This window comes from Ursus americanus, chromosome 12 (genome assembly GCF_024610735.1).
Source record: "Ursus americanus isolate L20-20 chromosome 12, mUrsAme1.1.p, whole genome shotgun sequence".
Lineage (NCBI taxonomy): Eukaryota > Metazoa > Chordata > Mammalia > Carnivora > Ursidae > Ursus > Ursus americanus.
In genome coordinates, this window is record NC_142138.1 from 3,559,508 (window position 1) to 3,580,214 (window position 20,707).

The window sequence follows — 20,707 nt, forward strand, 5'->3', positions numbered from 1 at the left end:
TGAGCCACCCAGGCGCCTCGCCAGCATAATCTCTTCCCTACTAAATGACCTCATTTCCAGTCTTCCCTCTTCAAATCAGTTGTCCACACATCGGCAAGTCTGATAGACATAAAATCAAATGTAACTCAGATCTTGTCACTCATCTGCTTAAAATTCTTCAATGACTTCTCATTGGAATAAAAGCCAAAATTATTACTGTGGGTTACATGTTCTCATGCCTCTCCTCTTGCTTTCCAGCCACAATGGCTTCTTTCAGTTCTTCAAACAAGATCAAGTTCTTTCCTGCCTCGGGGCCTTTGCACACGCCATCCTCAAATCTTAGTCTGGGATGCTCTCCACCTTCTTGTCCTCCATTTTGTCATAGTTTGTTCCTTCTTGTTCTCTAGACTCAGGTTAGATATCACTTCAAAGATGTCTTCCCTGGCCACTTTATCTTAAGCAGGTTCTCCATTATTTTCTATCTCAGATCTCAGTTTCCCACAGAGCACTTACCACAATTTGTAATTTACTTGTTACATCTTTCCGTTCCCTGTTCACATCAGAAATGTTAGGTCAAGGAGGGCAAGAACTATGTCTTGTTCACTATCTTTAGCACCCAGCATCATGCCTAGTACGTGGTAGACAATAAATGTCCAGGTAATGTGTCTCCCAGGCACTTTAAACATAGTTCCTCATTTAAATTTCACAATAACTCGGTGAGGGAGAAAGCAGGCTCCTCATTGTGCAAAAGAAACCGCACAAGTCCAGTTTCTAAACTGCCCAAGGTCAGTGAGGTAGTAACTGAAGAAGTCGGGATTTAAACCCATGTCTGAAGGATCCCACAGCTCTCGGTCTCAAACTCCATATTGGAGTTTCTCAGTTTGGGTAATCCAGGAAGGACTCGAACTCGCGGTACAACGCCAGCAACAACCAACCCATCCTCCAAGGCGAGCTTACCAGGCTCCCAGAAGGCCCAGCGCGCGGGGGTGTGGCCAGGCGGGCGGGCGGTCCCAGGCGCCGGAAAACCGACCCGAGACTACATATCCCAATAGGCTGTGGAGGGCGCGGCGGACTGGCGGAAGCGAAGCCGGTGGCAGCGTGATGACGTTTGAAAGACGCTGGCGCGCGGGATTTAAACTGCGGCGGTTTGCGCGGCGTTAAGTCTGGATAGGGTTAGTGGAGCTGTGGGGTTGTGTTTGCATTTCGTGTTTCTCTTCCCGGCAACTGCCCATGGACTCGTCGCTTCAGGCCCGCCTGTTTCCCGGTCTCACGATCAAGATCCAACGCAGTAATGGTGAGGGGCGGGGTCGCGAGGTCAAGGGGACCCGTGGGCTGTGAGACGGCTGAAATTACTGCTCCCTCCCCAAACAGCAGGGCCAAGACACTGTTGGGGATTCCCCCGCCTCCACCTGGTCTGGGTGTCTGCATGGCTGTTGGTCTTTTCTACCTAGGTCCAGGGGCCTCCTCTGGCGGTGGGTTCCCTCCCTGTCCTCGGAAGTGGGCGGGGCTCCTCCAAGTCAGTGGACCTCCTAAGGAAGTTCGGGTTGCTAGATTCACTTCGCCTCCAGAGTTCTCCCCTGAAACTGCCTTGCTTTTGTAGGGACCTCAACTTCCTGACCCCTTTACTCTCCTCTAAATATTGCACACTTGCAGGATGTCAGGCACTGGGATTCAGGGTTCATCAGGCAGAAAAGATCCTTGCTCTCCAGGAGCGTGCAATTCTGTCCTCTTTTTTGGTTAGGCAGCTACCCCGTCTCTGGCAGGTCGAATACCCTGTCATTAGGAGAATGGTCAGACATCCGAGGGCACAAGAGCCTCAGTATGTGTTGAGGAACAGTACTTAAGGACTAGAGTGACTTCTCTGCCCAGACATACCTTCACCTCACTGTAGGCTCTCTTCTGAGTGGGGGCTAATCCTTATCCCCTGCAGCTCAGTTTTAAGACCTGTTCCCTACCTACCTCAGGGCGGGATAGTCTAAAGGCAAGGTGCCAGGAGGTTTATTCGTCTTCTAGTGTTAAAAGGAAAGAAAGAGGCAGCGGTCCCTTCCTTCAGGTCATCTCCACATTAGAGTCTCTGTGGGCTCCTAAAAGTGAAAAAGATGGGTAAACTGGACTTTTCATACCGTAGGCATAATCCACAGTGCCAGTGTAAGGACTGTGAACTTGGAGAAATCCTGCGTTTCAGTGGAATGGACAGAAGGAGATGCCACAAAGGGCAAAGAGGTAAGTTCTATGATAATGCCTCTACCACATTTAACACCTTGCTCCCTAAAAGATTTATGTGAAGGGGCGACTGGCTGTCTCAGCCAGTAGAGCATGCAACTCTTGATATCAGGGTCCTGAGTTCGAGCCCCATGTTGGGCAGAGAGATTATTTTTAAAAAAACAAAAAGATCTGTGTGGAAATGGAACTTGTGAGAGCCCTGTTTCTGATGCTGCCTTGTCCTCCCTAATCTTAAACATGGTCCTCTTTGGATACGTTAGGATTTTATTTAGCCAGGCCTGGTCTAAATTGAAACAATCAACAGTTTCTGGTGTGTTTGTAGAGGACAAACTGCACAGAATCCTAAAACCTTGCTTGTGTACCCTAGCTTCTGAGCGCAAACTACCTATGACATCAGTTTGGGGAGCAAAACTGATAACCCAGTTGAGGAGACAAAAGTATCTCTAAAACACCAAATAACAGGGGCGCCTGGGTGGCGCAGTCGTTAAGCGTCTGCCTTCGGCTCAGGGCGTGATCCCAGCATTCTGGGATCGAGCCCCACATCAGGCTCCTCCGCTAGGAGCCTGCTTCTTCCTCTCCCACTCCCCCTGCTTGTGTTCCCTCTCTCGCTGGCTGTCTCTGTCAAATAAATAAATAAAATCTTTAAAAAAAAAAAACAACACCAAATAACAGAAGGCAGCTTGTGATAAACGGCACAGATGAATAGTGCTAGAGCAGCTCAGAGGTGCTAACTCACTGAGGATGAGCTTGACTGGTGGGGGTGGGACGGAAAGGCTTAGCAGCAACAGTGAGAAGGCCCTCGTAGAGACTAGTGAAGAAGCTTGCTCCAGGCAGTGGAAGGCTCAGGGTGCTGGACAATTGACAAAGGGGACCAGAAGGTCTTCATCTCTGGCACCAAGATGTTTAAGCTTTTATTCTGTAGGTGCTGGGGGACCTTGGAAAGATTTTGAGAAGAGGAGAGATGTGACTAAGGCATTTAAGCTTTAGAGGCGTTGTGGTGTGGTAAGAAGTTCACTGGGCTAGAAGTATGAAAACCTGGAATCTAGTCTGGCTCTGCCACTATTTTGTTTTCTCAGGCATGTTTCCAACTTTCTTAGAAATTCAGTTTCCTCACCAAAAAGCAAGGATGATAATATCTACCTCATAAGGTTGTTGTGAGGGTTTATTCAACAGATACTTTTGTACTGGTTCTAAAATGCCAGATGGGACACTGAGGTGAATAAGACAGACCTGGACCTTCTTTCATGGAGCATAATGAGATAACACATGAAAAGGACTTGCCTAGCATAGTCCTGGTAGGTATGCAGTTATTTAGATAGTATATTTGAGAAATAAAAGGATTGAATACTTTACACTATCTGCCCTTGAGTCAAGAGGTTCCTAAAATTCTTTCAACCAGCTATTAGTAGCTCCTTGTGATTTTTGTTAGCTTGTTTTGTTGTTTAGAAATATAGCTCTTGTTGGGCTTCACTCCAGCTCAGGTTTGCCTTTGGAATAAGGTCTAAACATCCTCCTGAGGCATTCAAAGCCTTTTCAGGATCTGACCCCAGTCAGCCTTTTTCTTTGTACTATTCACTCTTCTTCCAAAGTATGCCGGGCCAGGGACAGACGGGTCCGGCCCCCACCCTGTGACCATGCCTAGTGCCTTGCTGCCCTCACACTGTCACTCTTACTCCTTCCTCCTGGGATGTTCACCCTGAATCATCAGCGTGAGAGTTAATGTCAGAAGTACTGTTTGATCATTGGTCTCCTATGTTGTTTGTTTTCTGTGGTTTAAGTGTCAGAAACAGGGGAAGTGTGTCGTAAGGGTCTGTAGCTATCCAAGAAATGGGAACAAAAGTGTGGTTAGCAAAGTACTTGCCAGCTTTTGCATTTGGTGATTCTCTCCTTGTCCTGGGCTGCCCTCGATTCTAGTGCTCTGCGCATACGACTTCTCCATTAGAATATGAGCTAACTGAAGGCAAGGGCAGTATGTCTTCATTCATCTTTGAATACTTCCCCACGACTGCCTTAGTGGTGCCTACTGTTTGAATAAGCTAGTTAATAAGTATAGTTTGCATATGTAGGAGGTAAAGCTTTCACCCTGGAGTGCATGCTTCAGCTCAGAAACGTTTCGAGCTGCTGATAACCAAGTTGGTGCTGTGTTGTAAACTGCTGTGAACTGTGCTGATGAAGTTTCAGTTGTTCCTAGAGGGTTGCAGGACTCTGGTGATGTAAACCTAGAATTGTGACCTCATTATAGGCATGTGCAGGAAGTAGGGAAGGCATGAGCAGGAAGCCGTGACTGGGGAAGAAGTTTCTGGGCCCAGTAGAAAATGTAGGAAGACTTAGGGTTAGGTCGCAGCTCTCGGGAACTCGTGCCCGCCCATAAGATCCAGAAGGGCCCTCCATTTTTACTATCTCCGGGACAGTTAGAACTTGTTTGCTCCTCCGTGTCAGCCAGCAAGAGGTGCTCAGGGGACTGTGCCCAGCAGGACCCCACAGCCCAGCAGAACAGTAGGGAAGCCAAGTGGCCTAGATCTACTGTGGACTACCTGTTTGCCTGTCTGCCCTCCTCTTTACCTCGTTCTCGTCACTGACATCTACCATTGGCTTGGCAATCAGGAACCAATATCCATCTAGATGGTAAATCGTGACTAAGGACTATTTGTTTATAGTTATTGGTACTTGGTGGAACTTAAAGTTGGTAAATTCTGAATCTAGGGGTAGCCTTGGTTGTGGAGATACAATTGGATTGAAGAAGCTATGCTGTTCCACTGAAACTTTTTATTTGCTCTTTGCAGATTGATTTTGATGATGTGGCCGCAATAAACCCAGAACTTTTACAACTTCTTCCCTTACACCCAAAGGACAATCTGCCCCTGCAGGAGAATGTAACGGTCCAGGTAGGTGCTTGTCATGTGGCCGAACCAGTGCCCCAGATGATCTGGTTGGCTTGTTAGCTTTTGCTAATTTTCTGGGACTGCCTAGGACTTCAGCATAACACGTGGACCTAAGATAGGTCCTTGAACATTGATAGGAACCATATATTGTGATGGTTTTTCTGTTTTTCAGAAACAAAAACGCAGATCAGTCAACTCCAAAATTCCTGCTCCGAAGGAAGGTAAATGGATTTCTCTTGGCTTATCGTCACGGCGTTTGTGCCTGGGATAACGTTCCTGGGGTACAGGAAGTTGTGGCATAGACTCATTACTCCACTTTAGCAGGTGGCTCTATGTGGGCTGAGTCCTGCACTGTCTTCCAAGCATCTTAGTGAGGAAGAATCCAACCTACAGGGAGGGAGAAATAGGGAGATTTTAGGCAAAGAGTACAAAGTTTCATGAGAAACTTCTCTTACGGGAAATAAATTCTGGAGATCTAATGTACAAAATCTGGCCTGTGGTTAACAACACTGTATTGTGTCCTTAAAATCTTACTATGAGGGTAGATCTTATATTAACAACAAAACAAAAATAAACGAAATACAAAACAAAGGGAGCAGGAACAAACCTTAGGAAGCGACGGGTAATTTTATGGCATTGATTATTATAATAATAGTTTCATGGGTGTTTACTTTATGTCCAGACACAACGAGTTGAATAAATATCTACAGCTTTTTGTATTTCAATCATACCTCAAAAAAGCGTTTAAGAAAAAAAAAAGTATCCAACCCTTAGGCCAACCTCCCAAGGACCTGATGCATTTGGGAAATTTGCCAATTGGCCTAGAAGCCTTTCCCGTAGCCTCTAGAGCGATAATCAACCGCTGGTGGGCTTGTTTTCTTTCGTCACGGGAACAGTGTGCCTCGGAGTGAGGTGGTGAGCAGGCCGAGAGGAAAGCTAGGTCTGGGCTGTTTAGAAGTATAGTCGATGGTGCTGTGGCGATCTGCGGGTAGCGTGGGGTGGGAAAAATAATAGCATTGCCTTGAAGTCTAGGAGACACTTGTGCTTTCTCCGCAGAAGCAGTCCACTTACACCAACTCTGACTACAGTAGTCTGTAGCTTTAGGGGGTGGGGTGGCGGTAGGTGCAAACTGCCCAAGAAATCCAGCTTATGACTCAGAGCCAGCTATCCCTCGCAGCCTTCGTGGCCTGTCCCAGCCAGGGGTGATCACGGCCCTGTTATGGTCCAACTACCGCAGGGGCCCAGAAACTGCTTGCCTGGAGCTTCAGGTTGGGGGGATCCCAGGTGGAAGGTGGTGCAATTGCAAGCTTGGGCTGAGTGGTGGGGTGCTGGCCTTCTTGCTAGCTGTACCGTAAAGACATGCAAGAGAAATGGGAATGGTCTTACTGTCCTCAGAGGACATTGCCACAGCCCAATGAAAAACAAATCCTAATACGGGTGCATGCTATTCAGCAGTGGAAATGAAACGAGCTGACAAATCTTTTGGGAAATAGGAAAATGATAATAATCTATGCTCTTAATGTAAGACATGGATTATACAGAGCCATCAGATCAGCCTAGACTTAGGAGATCAGAAATTCAGTACAAGTTGTTGTTTGCCTGCGTTATACCATGTGTTCTATTTCCAAGTTTCTGACTTACTTCATAGGTAATGAATTGTTTCTATCTTACAGAGGGAAACTGTATAAATGGGTAGAAGGTAACAAGAAGTCAGATATAACTCAGTTGTTTCTCTCAGTTAAGCATTCTTCTAAGATTCCAGAAAGTCAGTGTAGCTGACCCTGCTGATGTGATCTGATGATATGGCCCGGGCCTGGCTTTATAAGGCATCCTGGAGCAGTGGGAAAAGCCCAGAGTTTGGAATCTGACAGTCTTGAGTTCACATCCTGGCTCCAACACTTACTAATTGAGTGACAATGGACAAGTCGCTTAATTTCTCTGAGCCTTCATGCCCCCCCTTCCATCAGATGGGAATACTGATATTTACCTTACAGTGTTGTTTTGAAATATGGGAAGATTGTACGGTGGTAGGTGTTACTGTGGTTAAGGTTTAATAATGCTTTTTTTCAGAGAAGAGGTCTGCCTTTTCAGAAAGGATTTCAGATTGGCTGTAGGTCCCTCCATTTATTCAAGACAGGTGCTCTTATGGGAGACGTCCTTGCTCTTGAGAGCTCTCAGATGGGCAGAACAAACAGATTAGTTTTGAGGTCACTAGCATTTGGTCCTTCTAATTTTTCCTTTTTTGGGGGTGGAAGGAATGGGAAGTTGGTGGGCTCCTTTCCTGGTGGTCTGGACCAGTCTCACCCTATACAGAATCTTGGAGGATTGCCCCCTAGTGGTCCCCATTGGCCCTCCTGCTCTCGCTGCCCTGACGGGCCACTGCCCTTGGTTCTTCAGGTCTCCGCAGCCGCTCCACTCGAATGTCTACTGTCTCAGAGGTTCGCATTACCACTCAGGAGAATGACATGGAGGTAGAGCTACCAGCATCTACAAATTCCCGCAAGCAGTTTTCAGTTCCCAGTGAGTAATGAATCTGTTTTTCCTGTTTGCAGTTCTGGAGCAGCTCCTCACACATTGCCCTGTCCCTGTTCTGGAATATCCTGAGAATCCTACACTTCCCTGGCTTCAGTTCTATTCGGCCCCCACCCACTGCTCCCTTATTTGGAAATCGTTTAATTTTACTCTTTTAATTTCATTGAAACATAATATATACACAGAAAAGCAGATATATCATTGAGTATATAGTTCACAAACTGAACAACACACTCCTGTAACTAACACCAGATCAAACAGAGCATTAATAGCAACCCAACAGTCCCCCTCTAGCTTCCTGCCAGTTCCTTAGCCCCTAAGGGTACCTGTAATCTTGACTTCTGATAGCATAAAGTAACTTTTTCCCTTTTTGGACTTTGTATAAATAAAATTTTAAAAATATTTTTAGGGGCATCTGGGTGGCCCAGTTGGTTAGGCATCTGCCTTTGGCTCAGGTCATAACCACAGTGTCCTGGGATTGAGTCCCATGTCGGGCTCTCTGTTCAGCGGGGAGTTTGCTTTTCCCTCTGTCCCTCCCCTGCTCATGCTCACTCTCTCTCTCAAATACATAAAATCTTAAAACAAACAAACAAAAAAACTAACTATATTTTTAGCTGTGAACTTTTATGAGATAAAGCAGGTACAGATTTTGTAAGATATACAATCATTACATCTTACGTGTATCAAATTCAGCTCTAATAAAATGAGGGTAAACAAAAGGGTCACAACCAGGTATGCAAAGTAATGAGTTATCATGGCATGTACCTTTCTGGGTTGAATCAGTTATGTTTAGTTGTTGCTCAGGTTCCTGTTTTTGGTTGTTGTTGTTGTTGTTGTTTTTTAAGATTTTATTTTTTTATTTGTCCGAGAGAGGAGAGGCAGGAAGAGGGAGGAGCAGGCTCCCTGCTGAGCAAGGAGCCTGATGCCAGACTTGATGCCAGGACCCTGGGATCATGACCTGAGCCGAAGGCAGATGCTTAACCCACTGAGAGACCCAGGTGTCTCGCTCAGTTTCCTGTTATTCCTGGATTTTCAGTCTGTTCCTGTTAGCCATCCAGGCTCCAAGGCTTTGGAGAAGTCAGAAAGTCTACTTCCTGGAGAAGTAGAAAGCCCTGGCCTGAGAACCCATGCTTAGGTCAAGCCTAAAGTCTTCAGGCCTTTAGAGGCTTTTCCTTCATGGTGAAGTCCCGAGCTATTTACATACCCTTTAAGACATATATATGTATACATATATATTTTTTTAACTTAAAGATTTATTTATTTTTTAAAGACTTATTTACTTATTTTAGAGAAAGAGGGGGAGCGGTGGGGCGGGGGGCAGAAGGAGAGGGAGAGAGAATCTAAAGCAGACTCCCCTGAAGTACAGCTCGATCTCACCACCCTGATACCACGACCTGAGCCGAAATCAAGGGTTGGACAGTCATGCGACTGAGCCACCCAGGTGCCCCTTAAAGATTTTATTTTTAAATAATCTCTACACCCAACACTGGGCTCAGACTTACAACCCTTAGATCAAGAGTTGTACTGTCTAAGACGGAGCCAGTCAGGCATCCCACCCTCCAGGATTTTTGATCCCAGGAGCCAACCCCCGCAGAGAGACTGACTGGGTTCAGGGTGTGGACTGAGGTGAAGGGAAAAGCCCAAGCCCTGCTCACACTGTGGGAGCCCGAGCCCTTGCTGAGCCAGCTGTCGATTGCACTCCTCCTGGCCTGTGAGCCGCTAGGGCTCAGAGGAGCACAGCTCTGGTGTGCCCACCTGTTTCTCCAGTGCCTCTTGTTCCCCCACAGCTGGCCCCCCTAGGTCCTCCTGCCCGGCAGTGGCTGAAATACCATTGACGATGGTCAGCGAGGAGGTGGAAGAGCAAGTCCATTCCATCCGAGGCAGCTCTTCTGCAAACCCTGTGAACTCAGGTAGATACTCTGAGCTGTCTGCTGTCCTGCTCCTGGTGCAGGACAGGTTGTTCCATCATGTCCCAAACCCAGCCTGCTTTGGCACCTGAGTTCAAACCATGTTTGTCACACAGAGGCATGTTTTACTGTGACCCTGTGTCCACTAGCTGACAGGGGCCCTCTGATGTGGTTGAGATGTTGTCACAGCTTAAGTCTTGGCCAACACCTAAAGAATAACCCAGAATGACCATCAAGATCAATCAGGGATGGTATCCCCTCTTTTGATTGTTGAGAAAATGCCACAGAGGCGCAGAGAGAGCTTGGGTTAGGCCTAGAGTGCTTGGGTAAGTCTTTACTTCGCGGGCTTGGCCCTCCCAACAGTCACACCTGCTGCCGCCTCTCCTTGCAATACGGTCATTTAAGAGCAAGGGTCTAGGGAAGGCCTAGTCCTGGGAAAAGCCCAGGACTCAGTACAGGAGCTGAAGAGGAGGCTGGCTGGCCTAGACAGGTAATAGTGGGCTTCTTCCCCACCATCTCCCCCACAGTTCGGAGGAAATCATGTATTGTGAAGGAAATGGAAAAAATGAAGAGCAAGCGAGAAGAGAAGAGGGCCCAGAACTCCGAAATGAGAATAAAGCGAGCACAGGTACTTTTCTGAGGTCAAGGGTTTTGGACAGATGTCCTTAACTGCGCCCTCACCAGCAAAGAGATACAGTTGGGCCCCAGCATTTCTGAGGCCCCAGTTCTGGTATCTAGGAAATTTAACTGGTTTCTCATCAGGATTCAGAGAACAAGTAAGTCAGATATTTTTTTGAAGCCTTCGGGTGAGGAATATTTCATCCTGATCAATAGGCACACCCGTCACAGTGCGGTGGCAATGGGGCTGCTGGGCCGTGCTGCCTGCTTCCCTGCCCCCACCCCCAGTTGTGTGTATGGGGGTGGGGGCAGTGCTGCGATGAAGTTCCCGTTTGGAGCACTTCCCCTCAATTGGGTTCATTGCTCTCGGGAATCTCAACATGCTGGTCTACTAAAAAGGGGACAGTGGCTCTGGCCCTAGTTCCTAGAGCGGTTTGGTGCATGCCTAGGCACCCCCATGCCAATTTCTGTTCTCAGGGCTTTGTTCCTGAGTTCTCAGCCTCAAGTCAGGGTGGGAGGAAGTAAGACTGGGGGGGGGTCTTTGTCCACTGAAGGGCTGTGTGCATATAAAGACCTGTCGGCGCTGCTGCTTAGCACTGAGCTCTGAGAGCATTTACATTTCCGCATGTCAGCAGTCCGTCCTTTTTCGCCCTTGTCCAAACAGGAGTACGACAACAGCTTTCCAAACTGGGAATTTGCCCGGATGATTAAAGAATTTCGGACTACTTTGGAATGTCATCCGCTTACTGTGACTGATCCTGTAAGTAAACCCAAAGGGCTTCTATGTGTCCCTCCTGAGTAAGTGTACAACTGAGAGACAGATTTCCCCTTTAGGAGAGTGAGAGCCTGCGGGAAACTCCACTCACCCTTGAGGTATTGTCAATACCCTTTGGTGGGCTGGAGCTCGTAAGGCTGGATGGGAGAGTCTGATCTCCAAAACCCCCACCTTCTCGCTTGCATAGGTTGGCTAGATCCTTGCTAATAATCTTGAAAGTAGCATTGAAACCTGTCGGCAGCAGAGTGAGAAAACTGGGGAGGAAATTCGGAGCTGCCTGCTGTGCTCTAGAGTAACTAACGGCGGCGGCAGGGTCCTCGTGTCAGGTCTTGGCCCCTGAGTGGGCCAGACATGGGACTGGAAGAGGAGGGGTTCTTTCAATATTGCTCTGACCTCTCACTGGTTGGTTGTCTTCTCTGACCCTCTTGAAGATCGAAGAGCACAGGATATGTGTCTGTGTGAGGAAGCGCCCGCTAAATAAACAAGGTAAGCCCTGATCAGTCAGAAGGCTCTGGACTGCCATCCTCCGTGTCCAGGAATCATCCTCTGAAATACTCTCCTTCTGCAGAACTGGCCAAGAAAGAAATTGATGTGATTTCCGTTCCCAGCAAGTGTCTTCTCTTGGTCCACGAACCCAAGTTAAAAGTGGACTTAACAAAGTATCTGGAGAACCAAGCCTTCTGCTTCGACTTTGCATTTGATGAGACAGTTTCAAATGAAGTTGTCTACAGGTTAGTCTCTTGCCTCTTTTTCCCCTTCCCCAGCCTTCCTCTTTTCCACGCGGGACATTGCGGTACACTACTCACAGCCACACTGAACTCCGAGGCCCTTCCCGGCCTCATATTTTCTTTGGATCAGCCATCACAGGGCTGGCTCTGCCTCTGCCTCTGACTCCGACTGCGACTCCCGGGCACCAGGAAGGCCCAGCTTGGGCTTTTCACATCCCATTTTGCATCTTCAGCACCCCATCCTTGAATCACTCATAAGTGAGGTATTACCCGTTGCACTCTGCGGAGGCTGGGCTGGGCAGGCTGTAGGGGTTCTTCCAGTGTCGTATGCAGCCATCATGTTACCCACTGAGCTTAGCAGACTCTGCAAACACTAGGACTGCTTTGTCTAATTAATACAGCACCTACTAGCCTCATGTGGTTTTTAGTTTTTGTTTGTTTAGATTTTTATTTTTAAGTAATCTCTACACCCAAGGTGGGGCTTGACCTCACAACCCCGAGATCAAGAATCACATGCTCCATTGACTGAGCCCGCCAGGCACTCCATCATGTAGCTATTTAAATAAAAAATAAAATTAAGAATTCAGTGTTATTTTTTTTTTTGGCTTAAACCCATGACCCTGAGATCAAGAGTCTCATGCTCTACCAGCTGAGCCAGCCAGGTGTCCCAGAATTCAATTCTTTAGTCAAATTAGCCTCACTTTAAGTGCTTAGTAGCCACATGTGGCCGCTGCTATTGTAGAGACCATTCCTATCATCACAGAAAGTGCTTTTTTTTTTTTTTTAAAGATTTATGTATTTATTTTAAGGAGAGAGAGAAAGAGCACACACGGGCAAAGGGAGAGAATCTTTCAAGCAGACTCCATGCTGAGCACAGAGCCCAATGTAGGGCTCGATCTCCTGACCCTGAGATCATGATCTGAGCTGAAACCAAGAGTCCGATGCTAAACCGACTGAGCCACCCGGGCACTCCATCACAGAAAGTTCTATTATCAGGACTGATCCAGACCAGAGGATGACAAACTACAGCCCATGGACCAAATTTGGCTCACAATCCCTTTTTATAAAAAAGGGCTCTCAAACTAAGAATGAGTGTTCTGTGCTTTTAAAGGAACATTTTTTGGAAAAAATGTGACAGCAGGGTGCCTGGCTGGCTCAGTCAGTAGAGCATGCAACTCGATCTCAGGGTTGTGAGTTCAGCCCCCCACTGGGTGGAGAGATTACTTAAAAATAAAATCTTAAAAAAAAGTGACAGAGACCTAATTGGCCCACAATGCCTAAAATATTTTAAGCTCCTGCTTTAGAGGGTTTCCTCTGATCTTTGTAGTGTTTCTTATGCTGGCAGTCAGCTACTAAGCTCACGGTTTCACCTTGGGTCTCCAGGGTCAGAAGGAGGGCTGGTGGCTCAGAGTGAAGGCCGCCAGCCTAATCTTGGCAGGTCAGTCCAGCCCTCCCCAGTTGGCTGGGAGAACTTCAGATTTATAAGTGGGACCACTTTGCAGGAGAGGTGTGTGAGTGCTTGGAAGGAGGAATTGAAGACCCCAGGAGTTCTGCAGTGGAAGAGCAATAGGAGAAATATATACTCTTTCCTATCCTTTCTCTTAGGTTCACAGCAAGGCCACTGGTCCAGACCATCTTTGAAGGGGGAAAAGCAACCTGTTTTGCATATGGCCAGACGGGAAGTGGCAAGACACATGTGAGTATTCAGGCCTGCCAGGGAGCAGACCTGCCCATGGTGCCACACTGGGCCCCTGAGAAGGAAGCAGGTAAGCTTCTTGCAGAAAGTGCTGTTGGTCCAGACGCCCTATCACCAGATGCTCTTGTGCCAGATGCCTGGGCTGGTGCAGCATCTCAGCTTTGGTGCCATGGCCCGCTGGGGTGATGGAGCCAATAGCGCTCTGGCCTAGGCCCAGGGCCCTTTAACAGTCTTCCACCCCTTCCCTTTGCAGACCATGGGCGGAGACCTCTCCGGGAAAGCCCAGAATGCATCCAAAGGGATCTATGCCATGGCCTGTAAGTATGTGTTCTGCCGCACTGGGGGTGGGCACAGAAAGCTGGGTTGCTTGCTTAATCCAGGCTCTCTCCCATAGCCCGAGACGTCTTCCTCCTGAAGAATCAGCCCCGCTACCGGAACCTGGGCCTGGAAGTCTATGTGACATTCTTCGAGATCTATAATGGGAAGGTAGCTAGCCGGCAAGGAGCCCCTATTTATACTGTTGGGGCCCCTGAACTTTCTAAATCCTGGAGGTTGGCTAGAAATTGTAGAAACCAAACAACCTGTGGGCCATCAAGCCTTTGATGGGCTGCTCTGCCCTGACACGTGTCGGAAGTTTCATCTAATGGTGAGATGGGGCCCAAGTTCAGCAAGTAGGGCGGGAACACTCCTCAGGGCTCCCTCTCACGTGGGAGCTTTGCCTTGTGTGTGTCCTGTCCTCCCTTGACCCACCTTTCTACTCTTCCCCTGATCGCGTACGTTCATTCTCTGTTCATCTCTTTCACTGTCTCCTCCAGCCCTTATATTCTGTACTCTATCTCTATACTCGTGCTTTTGCAGAGTTGCCTTCCCCAGAGCAGGAGCTCAATGAGAATAATAATAGCTAATGTGGATTATTGATAAGGGATCATGTGCTAAGCACATGTCTCAGCTCCTTCGATCACTATAATAACCTATGAGGAAGTAGCACCGTCATCATTCTGCAGCTGAGGAATAAGCCTGGAGCCGTTAGGTGCGGATGGGGCCAGGCTCCCACAGCTGGCAAAGTAGCGGAGTCATAGTAAACTGAGGCAGCCCGACTCAGCTTTCAAGGGTACTGCCCTCCACCCAGCTTAGCTTCTCTCTGCCGTCCCTGCTGCCAGCACTTATCTGAGCAGGGACAGGCCCTGAAAGTTGGGGTGTCGGGTGGGCTGCTGGCACCTGATGGCCTTGGCCTTGTTCCCCTGCCTGGCACAGCTGTTCGACCTGCTCAACAAGAAAGCCAAGCTGCGCGTGCTGGAGGATGGCAAGCAGCAGGTGCAGGTGGTGGGGCTGCAGGAGCGCCTGGTTAGCTGTGCCGACGACGTCGTCAAGATGATCGACATAGGCAGTGCCTGCAGGTCAGAGTTCTGGGGAGGCGGGGGGCACCGAATGCCTGGTTCAGGTGACAGACCCTCGCTCTGAGCCCATTGCCGCTTCCACACAGTGCCGCTCTCTGCAGCTTGGTGAGGGCTGTGAGGGCCCCTGCCTTAAGGACTCTCAACAGGGCAGATGACCCAGGGCCACAGGCTCATCAGGAACGAGTCATAGTGTCTTAAATCTACCAAAGCAGACTTTTTTTTTTTAAGGTTTTATTTATTTATTTGACAGAGAGCACAAGCAGGGGGAGCGCCAGAGGGAGAGGGAGAAGCAGGCTCCCCGATGTAGGGCTCAGTCCTAGGACCCCGGGATCATGACCTGAGCTAAAGGCAGACGCTTAGCCACTGAGCCACTCAGGCGCCCCCACAAGGCAGACTTTATTTCCAGGCTCTTACCCCAAAGCATGCTTCCTGACTTCTCTAGGGTTTTGCTTGTTCTTCTCTCCCTCTGTGGTAGGAGACAGGAGCTCTGGGTCTGTTCTAGGCTGGCAGTGATGGGGTCATAGCTCCTCCACAGAATTAGGGAAGTGCTCTGCCACCAGGCATGGTGCAGTGGGGTGGTGGGTGGCTTATGGGGGTCCAGGGAGTGGGCTGCCCTCCTCAGGGCCCTCAAGCTTTGACAAGTAGTTCATGACAGCCCCTCATCCTCCCCATGTCCCTGCAACACAGGCCACTCCTCCTTCCCCATGTGCTGTTGGGCCCTCAGGTCTGGCCAAGGCCCTAGCACAGCATGTAGTACTTTCACTGCCAGGAAAACTTGCTAGGTCCGGAGCTGGAGGGACAGCTGCTGCCCATGGATGACAAAACAGAAGTCCAGGACAAAACGACGCAGGACTGCTCAGAGTCCTGACCTGTGCACCTTGTACCAGAGGACTTAGTGCTGTGGAGTGGGGTGACTTGAACTCTGGGGACCCACAGCGGCTGGTAACCTCAGAGGCTCATAGCCTTTCTTTGCTCTCCTTTGACACAGGACCTCTGGGCAGACATTTGCCAACTCCAACTCTTCCCGCTCCCATGCCTGCTTCCAGATTCTTCTTCGAGCCAAAGGGAGAGTGCATGGCAAGTTCTCTTTGGTGGATCTGGCAGGGAATGAGAGAGGCGCCGACACTTCCAGTGCTGATCGGCAGACCCGCATGGAGGGTGCCGAAATCAACAAGAGCCTCCTGGCTCTGAAGGTAGCAGGGCCTACACAGAGGTGGTTGGCCTGGAGGGCTTCTGGTGGAGGGAGGGAGGGGGTGCCTGGCTTAAAAGGAAGGATGGAACCTCAGTGGCTCCTGCCACCGCCCCACAGGAGTGCATCAGGGCCCTGGGGCAGAACAAGGCTCACACCCCGTTTCGAGAGAGCAAGCTGACACAGGTGCTGAGGGACTCCTTTATCGGGGAGAACTCAAGGACCTGCATGGTGAGTAGGGTCACTTTGGAGGTGGTGTAGGAAGACACTGAGTGCTGTCTCGGCAGGCTTGGTGCTCCTGGCCACCTGGGTTTCCAGGCTTGATCTGCACTGGGCATCCCCCGCTGCCTTTTATTTATTCACTTATTTATTTTACGGATTTATTTATTTATTTGAGAGATAGAGCGTATGTGCATGAGCAGGGAGAGGGTCACGGGGAGAGGGAGAGAGAGAATCCTCGAGCAGACTCCTTGCCAAGTGCGAAGCCCAACGTGGGGCCCAATCCCAGGACCCTGAGATCATGACCTGAGCCCAAATCAAGAGTCGACTCTTAACTGACTGTACCACCCAGCCGCCTCACCCCCACCCCCGCCCACGGCCTTTTAGTACCAAGTTCCTCTGCCTATTCAAGAGAGAAGGAAAGGATTTGCTCCCTTGACTGTGTGTCTGGGGAGCTCTTGGTTTGGGGATGGTCAGTGCTCCCTTACCTGGTGAAATGGGGCCCCAGAACGCAGAAGGAGGGCTATGGGAAAGCAGGAGAGGAGGCTTCTCATCTCCTCTGTGGCCTCCCTCAGGTTCGTTGGCTCCCAGCTTTGCCGATAGGAAAGGGCTACGGCCTTAAATGATGTCTGTCCCCTTCCTTATTGTGTCTATAAGCCCTGCTAGCTAGGATCTGCCCTCCTTCCCTCCAAGGAATCTCCTCTTCCTGGCCTACTAGGGAAGGTGGGAATTTCTGACTAAGCTCTAAACCATCATGCCTGAGCCTGGGTGAATAGAAGGTTCTAGCAGGAGCCACCACTCCTTAAGATGTGACCTTGGTGAGCGGGTCAATAAAGTGATAAAGCAACAGGGGGGGTAACCAGATATACCTTTAAAGGCAGGGAACCAATTTACAAGATGCCTTAATTTTCAGTGCCCCTGGCGTAAGTTGCCTGGCACGGAGTGGGTGCTTAATTAGCTCCCTGCTCCAGTATTGTGTGGCTGTCAGCAGCTCAGACAGTTCCTGGCGGTCTCCAGCAGCAGGCAGTCTGGTGCCCTTGCCCTGTGATCCTCGACCCTTAACTGCCTGTTTCCCCCTTTTGCAGATTGCCATGATCTCTCCAGGCATAAGCTCCTGTGAATATACTTTAAACACACTAAGATATGCAGACAGGTACTGGTACCCACAGCCAGTGGGAGGGGGAGAGGGTGCAGGAGGGAGGAAAGGAAGAGGGAGGACACTCTAGAGTCTCAGTACCTACTGTATATTCTTCTGTGACTCAGTGAATCTGAGACTTGGGAGTTCAGACATGATGCTAGATGGTCTATCCCGGTCCCCTTCAGGCCTTGGTTGGAAGCCAGCCTGGGTCCTCCAGGCCAAAGTCAAAGCTGCTTCTCCCTTTGAGCCTCATGGTCTGAGTGGTGCTGCAGTCTTGTGAGTGCCAGGGAGGCTCCTGTGGGCTCTGAGACCTTCTTGTTTCCTCAGGGTCAAGGAGCTGAGCCCCCACAGCGGGTCCAGTGGGGAGCAGCCAACTCAAATGGAAACGGAAGAGATGGAAGCCAGCTCTCATGGGTCCCTGATCACAGGCAATGTAAGGTGTAAGGTGGGGCCAGGCAGAACGGAAATGTGGCCTCCTGAGACCGGAACTAGGCCATACTGTTGTACCTCTCCTTTTGGCCCCTTCAGTTCTCCAAGGAAGAGGAGGAACTATCTTCCCAGATGTCCAGCTTTAATGAAGCCATGTCTCAGATCAGGGAGTTGGAGGAAAGAGCCATGGAGGAGCTCAAGGAGATTATACAGGTGAGGAGCTGGCTCTGGCTAGGGAGGGATTGGCTATCCATCCCAGCAGAGGCCCTCAGCATTGCTCAGCACTATTCTTTGAACGTGACCTGGGCTTTGCTCCCACAGGTCTTCAGATAGGGATGGCAAGAGGCAGGCCTCTATCTAGCATTCCTTCATTCTCCACCTATTCATCTAGCTGTTCTAGAACAACTCATTAACATACCCCCTTCTCCAGCCTGGCCCTGTGTGCATAGCCTTTCCCCTCCATCCTCCTAGCCAGAGCTAGTGGCTTTCCTCTGTGCTCCTGACTGAGGCTTTGGAGGGTGATTTATATGCAGAGACCTTGGCTCGTTTATTCAGCGAGTGTTTGGTGAGTACTTTCTATATGTCAACTGCTGTGCTGAAACCAAAGACCAACAACGGGAGGTATGGCTAGTACGCCCTGAAATAAAACTGCATCAGTCCTGGCTCTTCTACTTATAAGCTGATTTCCTTATGAAAGTCATTTATCATCACTAGGCCCCCTTTTCTTTATCTCTAAAACGGGCAAGGCAGGGGGCTTGCGTCTGAGGGTTAAGTGAGACGCTTTTCCAGCAGCGGCCAGCATGCAGGCAGCGTGGGGCAGGTGTGGTGCTGGTGCTGCCGTGACTCCTGCTGCGGGAGAGCAGTGGGAGGGGCGGCCCGAGAGAGCTCTCTGCCAGTGGGCGCTCAGGGTGCGGCACAGAAAGGAGCTTGGGCCGCTTGGAACTGAGGAGGGGCCATGAAGAGTAAGCACTTAAGCCTGTCCTCCATCCCTGGAGTGCTCAGCAGTACAAATGTATGAAAGGCCATGGTACTTTCGGGAAGAATGAGAGGTTCACTCTGGTCAAAGCAAAAGGAGCGAGCAGATGGTGGAGATTAAGGCTGTGGCCAGGTCAGCGGGGACCTGATGCTAGAGGACGTCTGGTTCACTCCACGGCCTGGGCTTGGTCATGAGGGATGCCTTTGAGGGGAGGAAAGTGAGTGTGGTGGGATCAGGTGACACGGTCTTCCCAGAGCTTTAGGTGCAGCGTGGAGCCTGGTTTGGGAACATGGGAGAGCATGAGTAGAGGCACTTTGGAGTTAAGAGCAGTTAGGAGATTGTTAAGAGTTCAAGAGAGGTGTGGGTCCCTAGACGGAGTGTGGCCATGGCCACCATGGGATTGGAGTGAGGACATGAGACTCAGGTACCATTTAAGGGGCCAAACTGGTAGGATCCGGGGACAAGAAGGGTGAAAGAATAAAGGTGCTGCTCCCATTTCTGGCGTGATATCAAGACAGATTGTGACATTCATTTGACCTGCGGAAAAGGGACAAGTTCGAAGCAGGAAAGAGGATGATTCAAGCTGATTTCTGCGGGAGGAGGTCAGGAGGCGGAGTGCAGGCTGTGGCTGAAGGAACGGGCATCTCGCGCATGTCGTCTGCGTTGCAGATGGTAGGGGCGCAGGAAGGATTCGCTAAGTTGGTTTGGTCATTTTTGTACTGATGAGGTTCCCCCGTGTCACCACAGCAAGGGCCAGGTTGGCTTGAACTCTCCGAGATGACTGAGCAGCCAGACTACGACCTGGAGACCTTCGTGAACAAGGCAGAGTCTGCCCTGGTCCAGCAAGCCAAGCACTTCTCAGCCCTGCGAGGTAGGTGTGGCTGGAGCATGGGGCCTCTGCCTTGAGGGAAAGGGGCCTCTGAGACCCCCGCTGACCCACAGTCCACCACCACCCCTTCCTTCCAGATGTCATCAAGGCCTTGCGCCTGGCCATGCAGCTGGAAGAGCAGGCCAGCAAACAAATAAGCAACAAGAAACGGCCCCAGTGACGACTGCAAATAAAAGATCGTTTGGTTTCACACCCAGCCTCTTCCACTCTCCATCCCTCCCCAGCAAACTTTGGACACCTGGCAGGTCTGGCCAGGGTCTGAGCTGGGACAGGTTTTGGTAAATGCCAAGTATGGGGGCAGCTGGGGAGGGGGTCAGAGTGACATGGGACACTACCTTCCTTTTCCTTAGTCATACCCCTCAAGGGAGCAAAAATGGGAAGAAAGAGGATGGGAAGGGTGTTGCCCTTCTCTCTAGGTGGGGAAGACTCTGGTGTAGAGTTTTCCCTTTGGTGGCCTTCAGCCTGTGTGGACCGGCTACGGGTGGGGGGCTCCGTGGGGTTATCCTGGCTCTGAGGAGAGGGAAGGAGCCTTTAGTCCAGCTCTCTGCTGGCTCTGGCCTGCCTTCCATGCCCTTGGTTCAGGCAGTATGTCTTGTACTTTAAAAAAAGTCTCTGGGATCTCTTCCTTCCTTGCTGGTTTTGAGGCCCAAGAGGATCCCTGCTGTTTTCTGTTTTACGTGTTTATACATTGTGTCTAACAATAAAGAAAGAGGGAAAAATCAATCTGTTGAGTGGTGTGTGGGAAGGGCCTGGGACAGGTCTGCACCTTCTCGGACTAAGGACACTTCTGCCACTCTCCGTAGTGCTGATTCCGGACTCTCCCTAAGGAGGCCAGATCCACACCTGCGGTTTCAGTGATGGGGTAAAGCCTCGGCCCCTGCCGTGTTCAGTGCTTCCTAGGCCCCTGGTCCTCTCCTGGGCCAGGAGCTAGAAGCAGAAAGGAGATGGTGCTCTGTCGGTTACGGTTTGCTCAAGGCACATTAAAAGATTCTGTGGCAACACTGACAAGAAGGCATTTGGCTTGTTAGATGGGAAAGGATCTGATGAGCGACACCAGTTTGGTCTTGAAAAATTTGAAGTTTTCTAGGTGGACTGAGAAACCAAGCATAGAGCATGGACAGTTTGGGAAC

The 20,707-nt window shown here is 49.9% G+C and overlaps 1 protein-coding gene across 2 annotated transcripts; it reads left to right on the forward strand.

Moving 5' to 3' along the window:
- Nucleotides 1–1,101: 1,101 nt before the first annotated feature.
- On the forward strand, nucleotides 1,102–20,300 carry KIF2C (kinesin family member 2C). 2 transcript variants are annotated; one of them, XM_045799719.2, is made up of 21 exons: nucleotides 1,102–1,273; nucleotides 2,108–2,202; nucleotides 4,986–5,087; nucleotides 5,257–5,305; nucleotides 7,482–7,604; nucleotides 9,404–9,526; nucleotides 10,051–10,151; nucleotides 10,806–10,901; nucleotides 11,348–11,402; nucleotides 11,485–11,647; nucleotides 13,250–13,340; nucleotides 13,594–13,657; nucleotides 13,735–13,826; nucleotides 14,595–14,737; nucleotides 15,726–15,930; nucleotides 16,047–16,157; nucleotides 17,231–17,298; nucleotides 17,611–17,716; nucleotides 17,812–17,925; nucleotides 19,436–19,559; nucleotides 19,655–20,300. In XM_045799719.2, exons 1-21 carry the CDS (start codon nucleotides 1,210–1,212, stop codon nucleotides 19,735–19,737), a joined length of 2,172 nt encoding a protein of 723 aa, XP_045655675.1. In that variant the 5' UTR covers nucleotides 1,102–1,209; the 3' UTR covers nucleotides 19,738–20,300. The 2 variants fall into 2 exon arrangements, with proteins under 2 accessions (XP_045655675.1, XP_045655676.1); XM_045799720.2 differs by lacking the exon at nucleotides 9,404–9,526.
- Nucleotides 20,301–20,707: the final 407 nt, after the last annotated feature.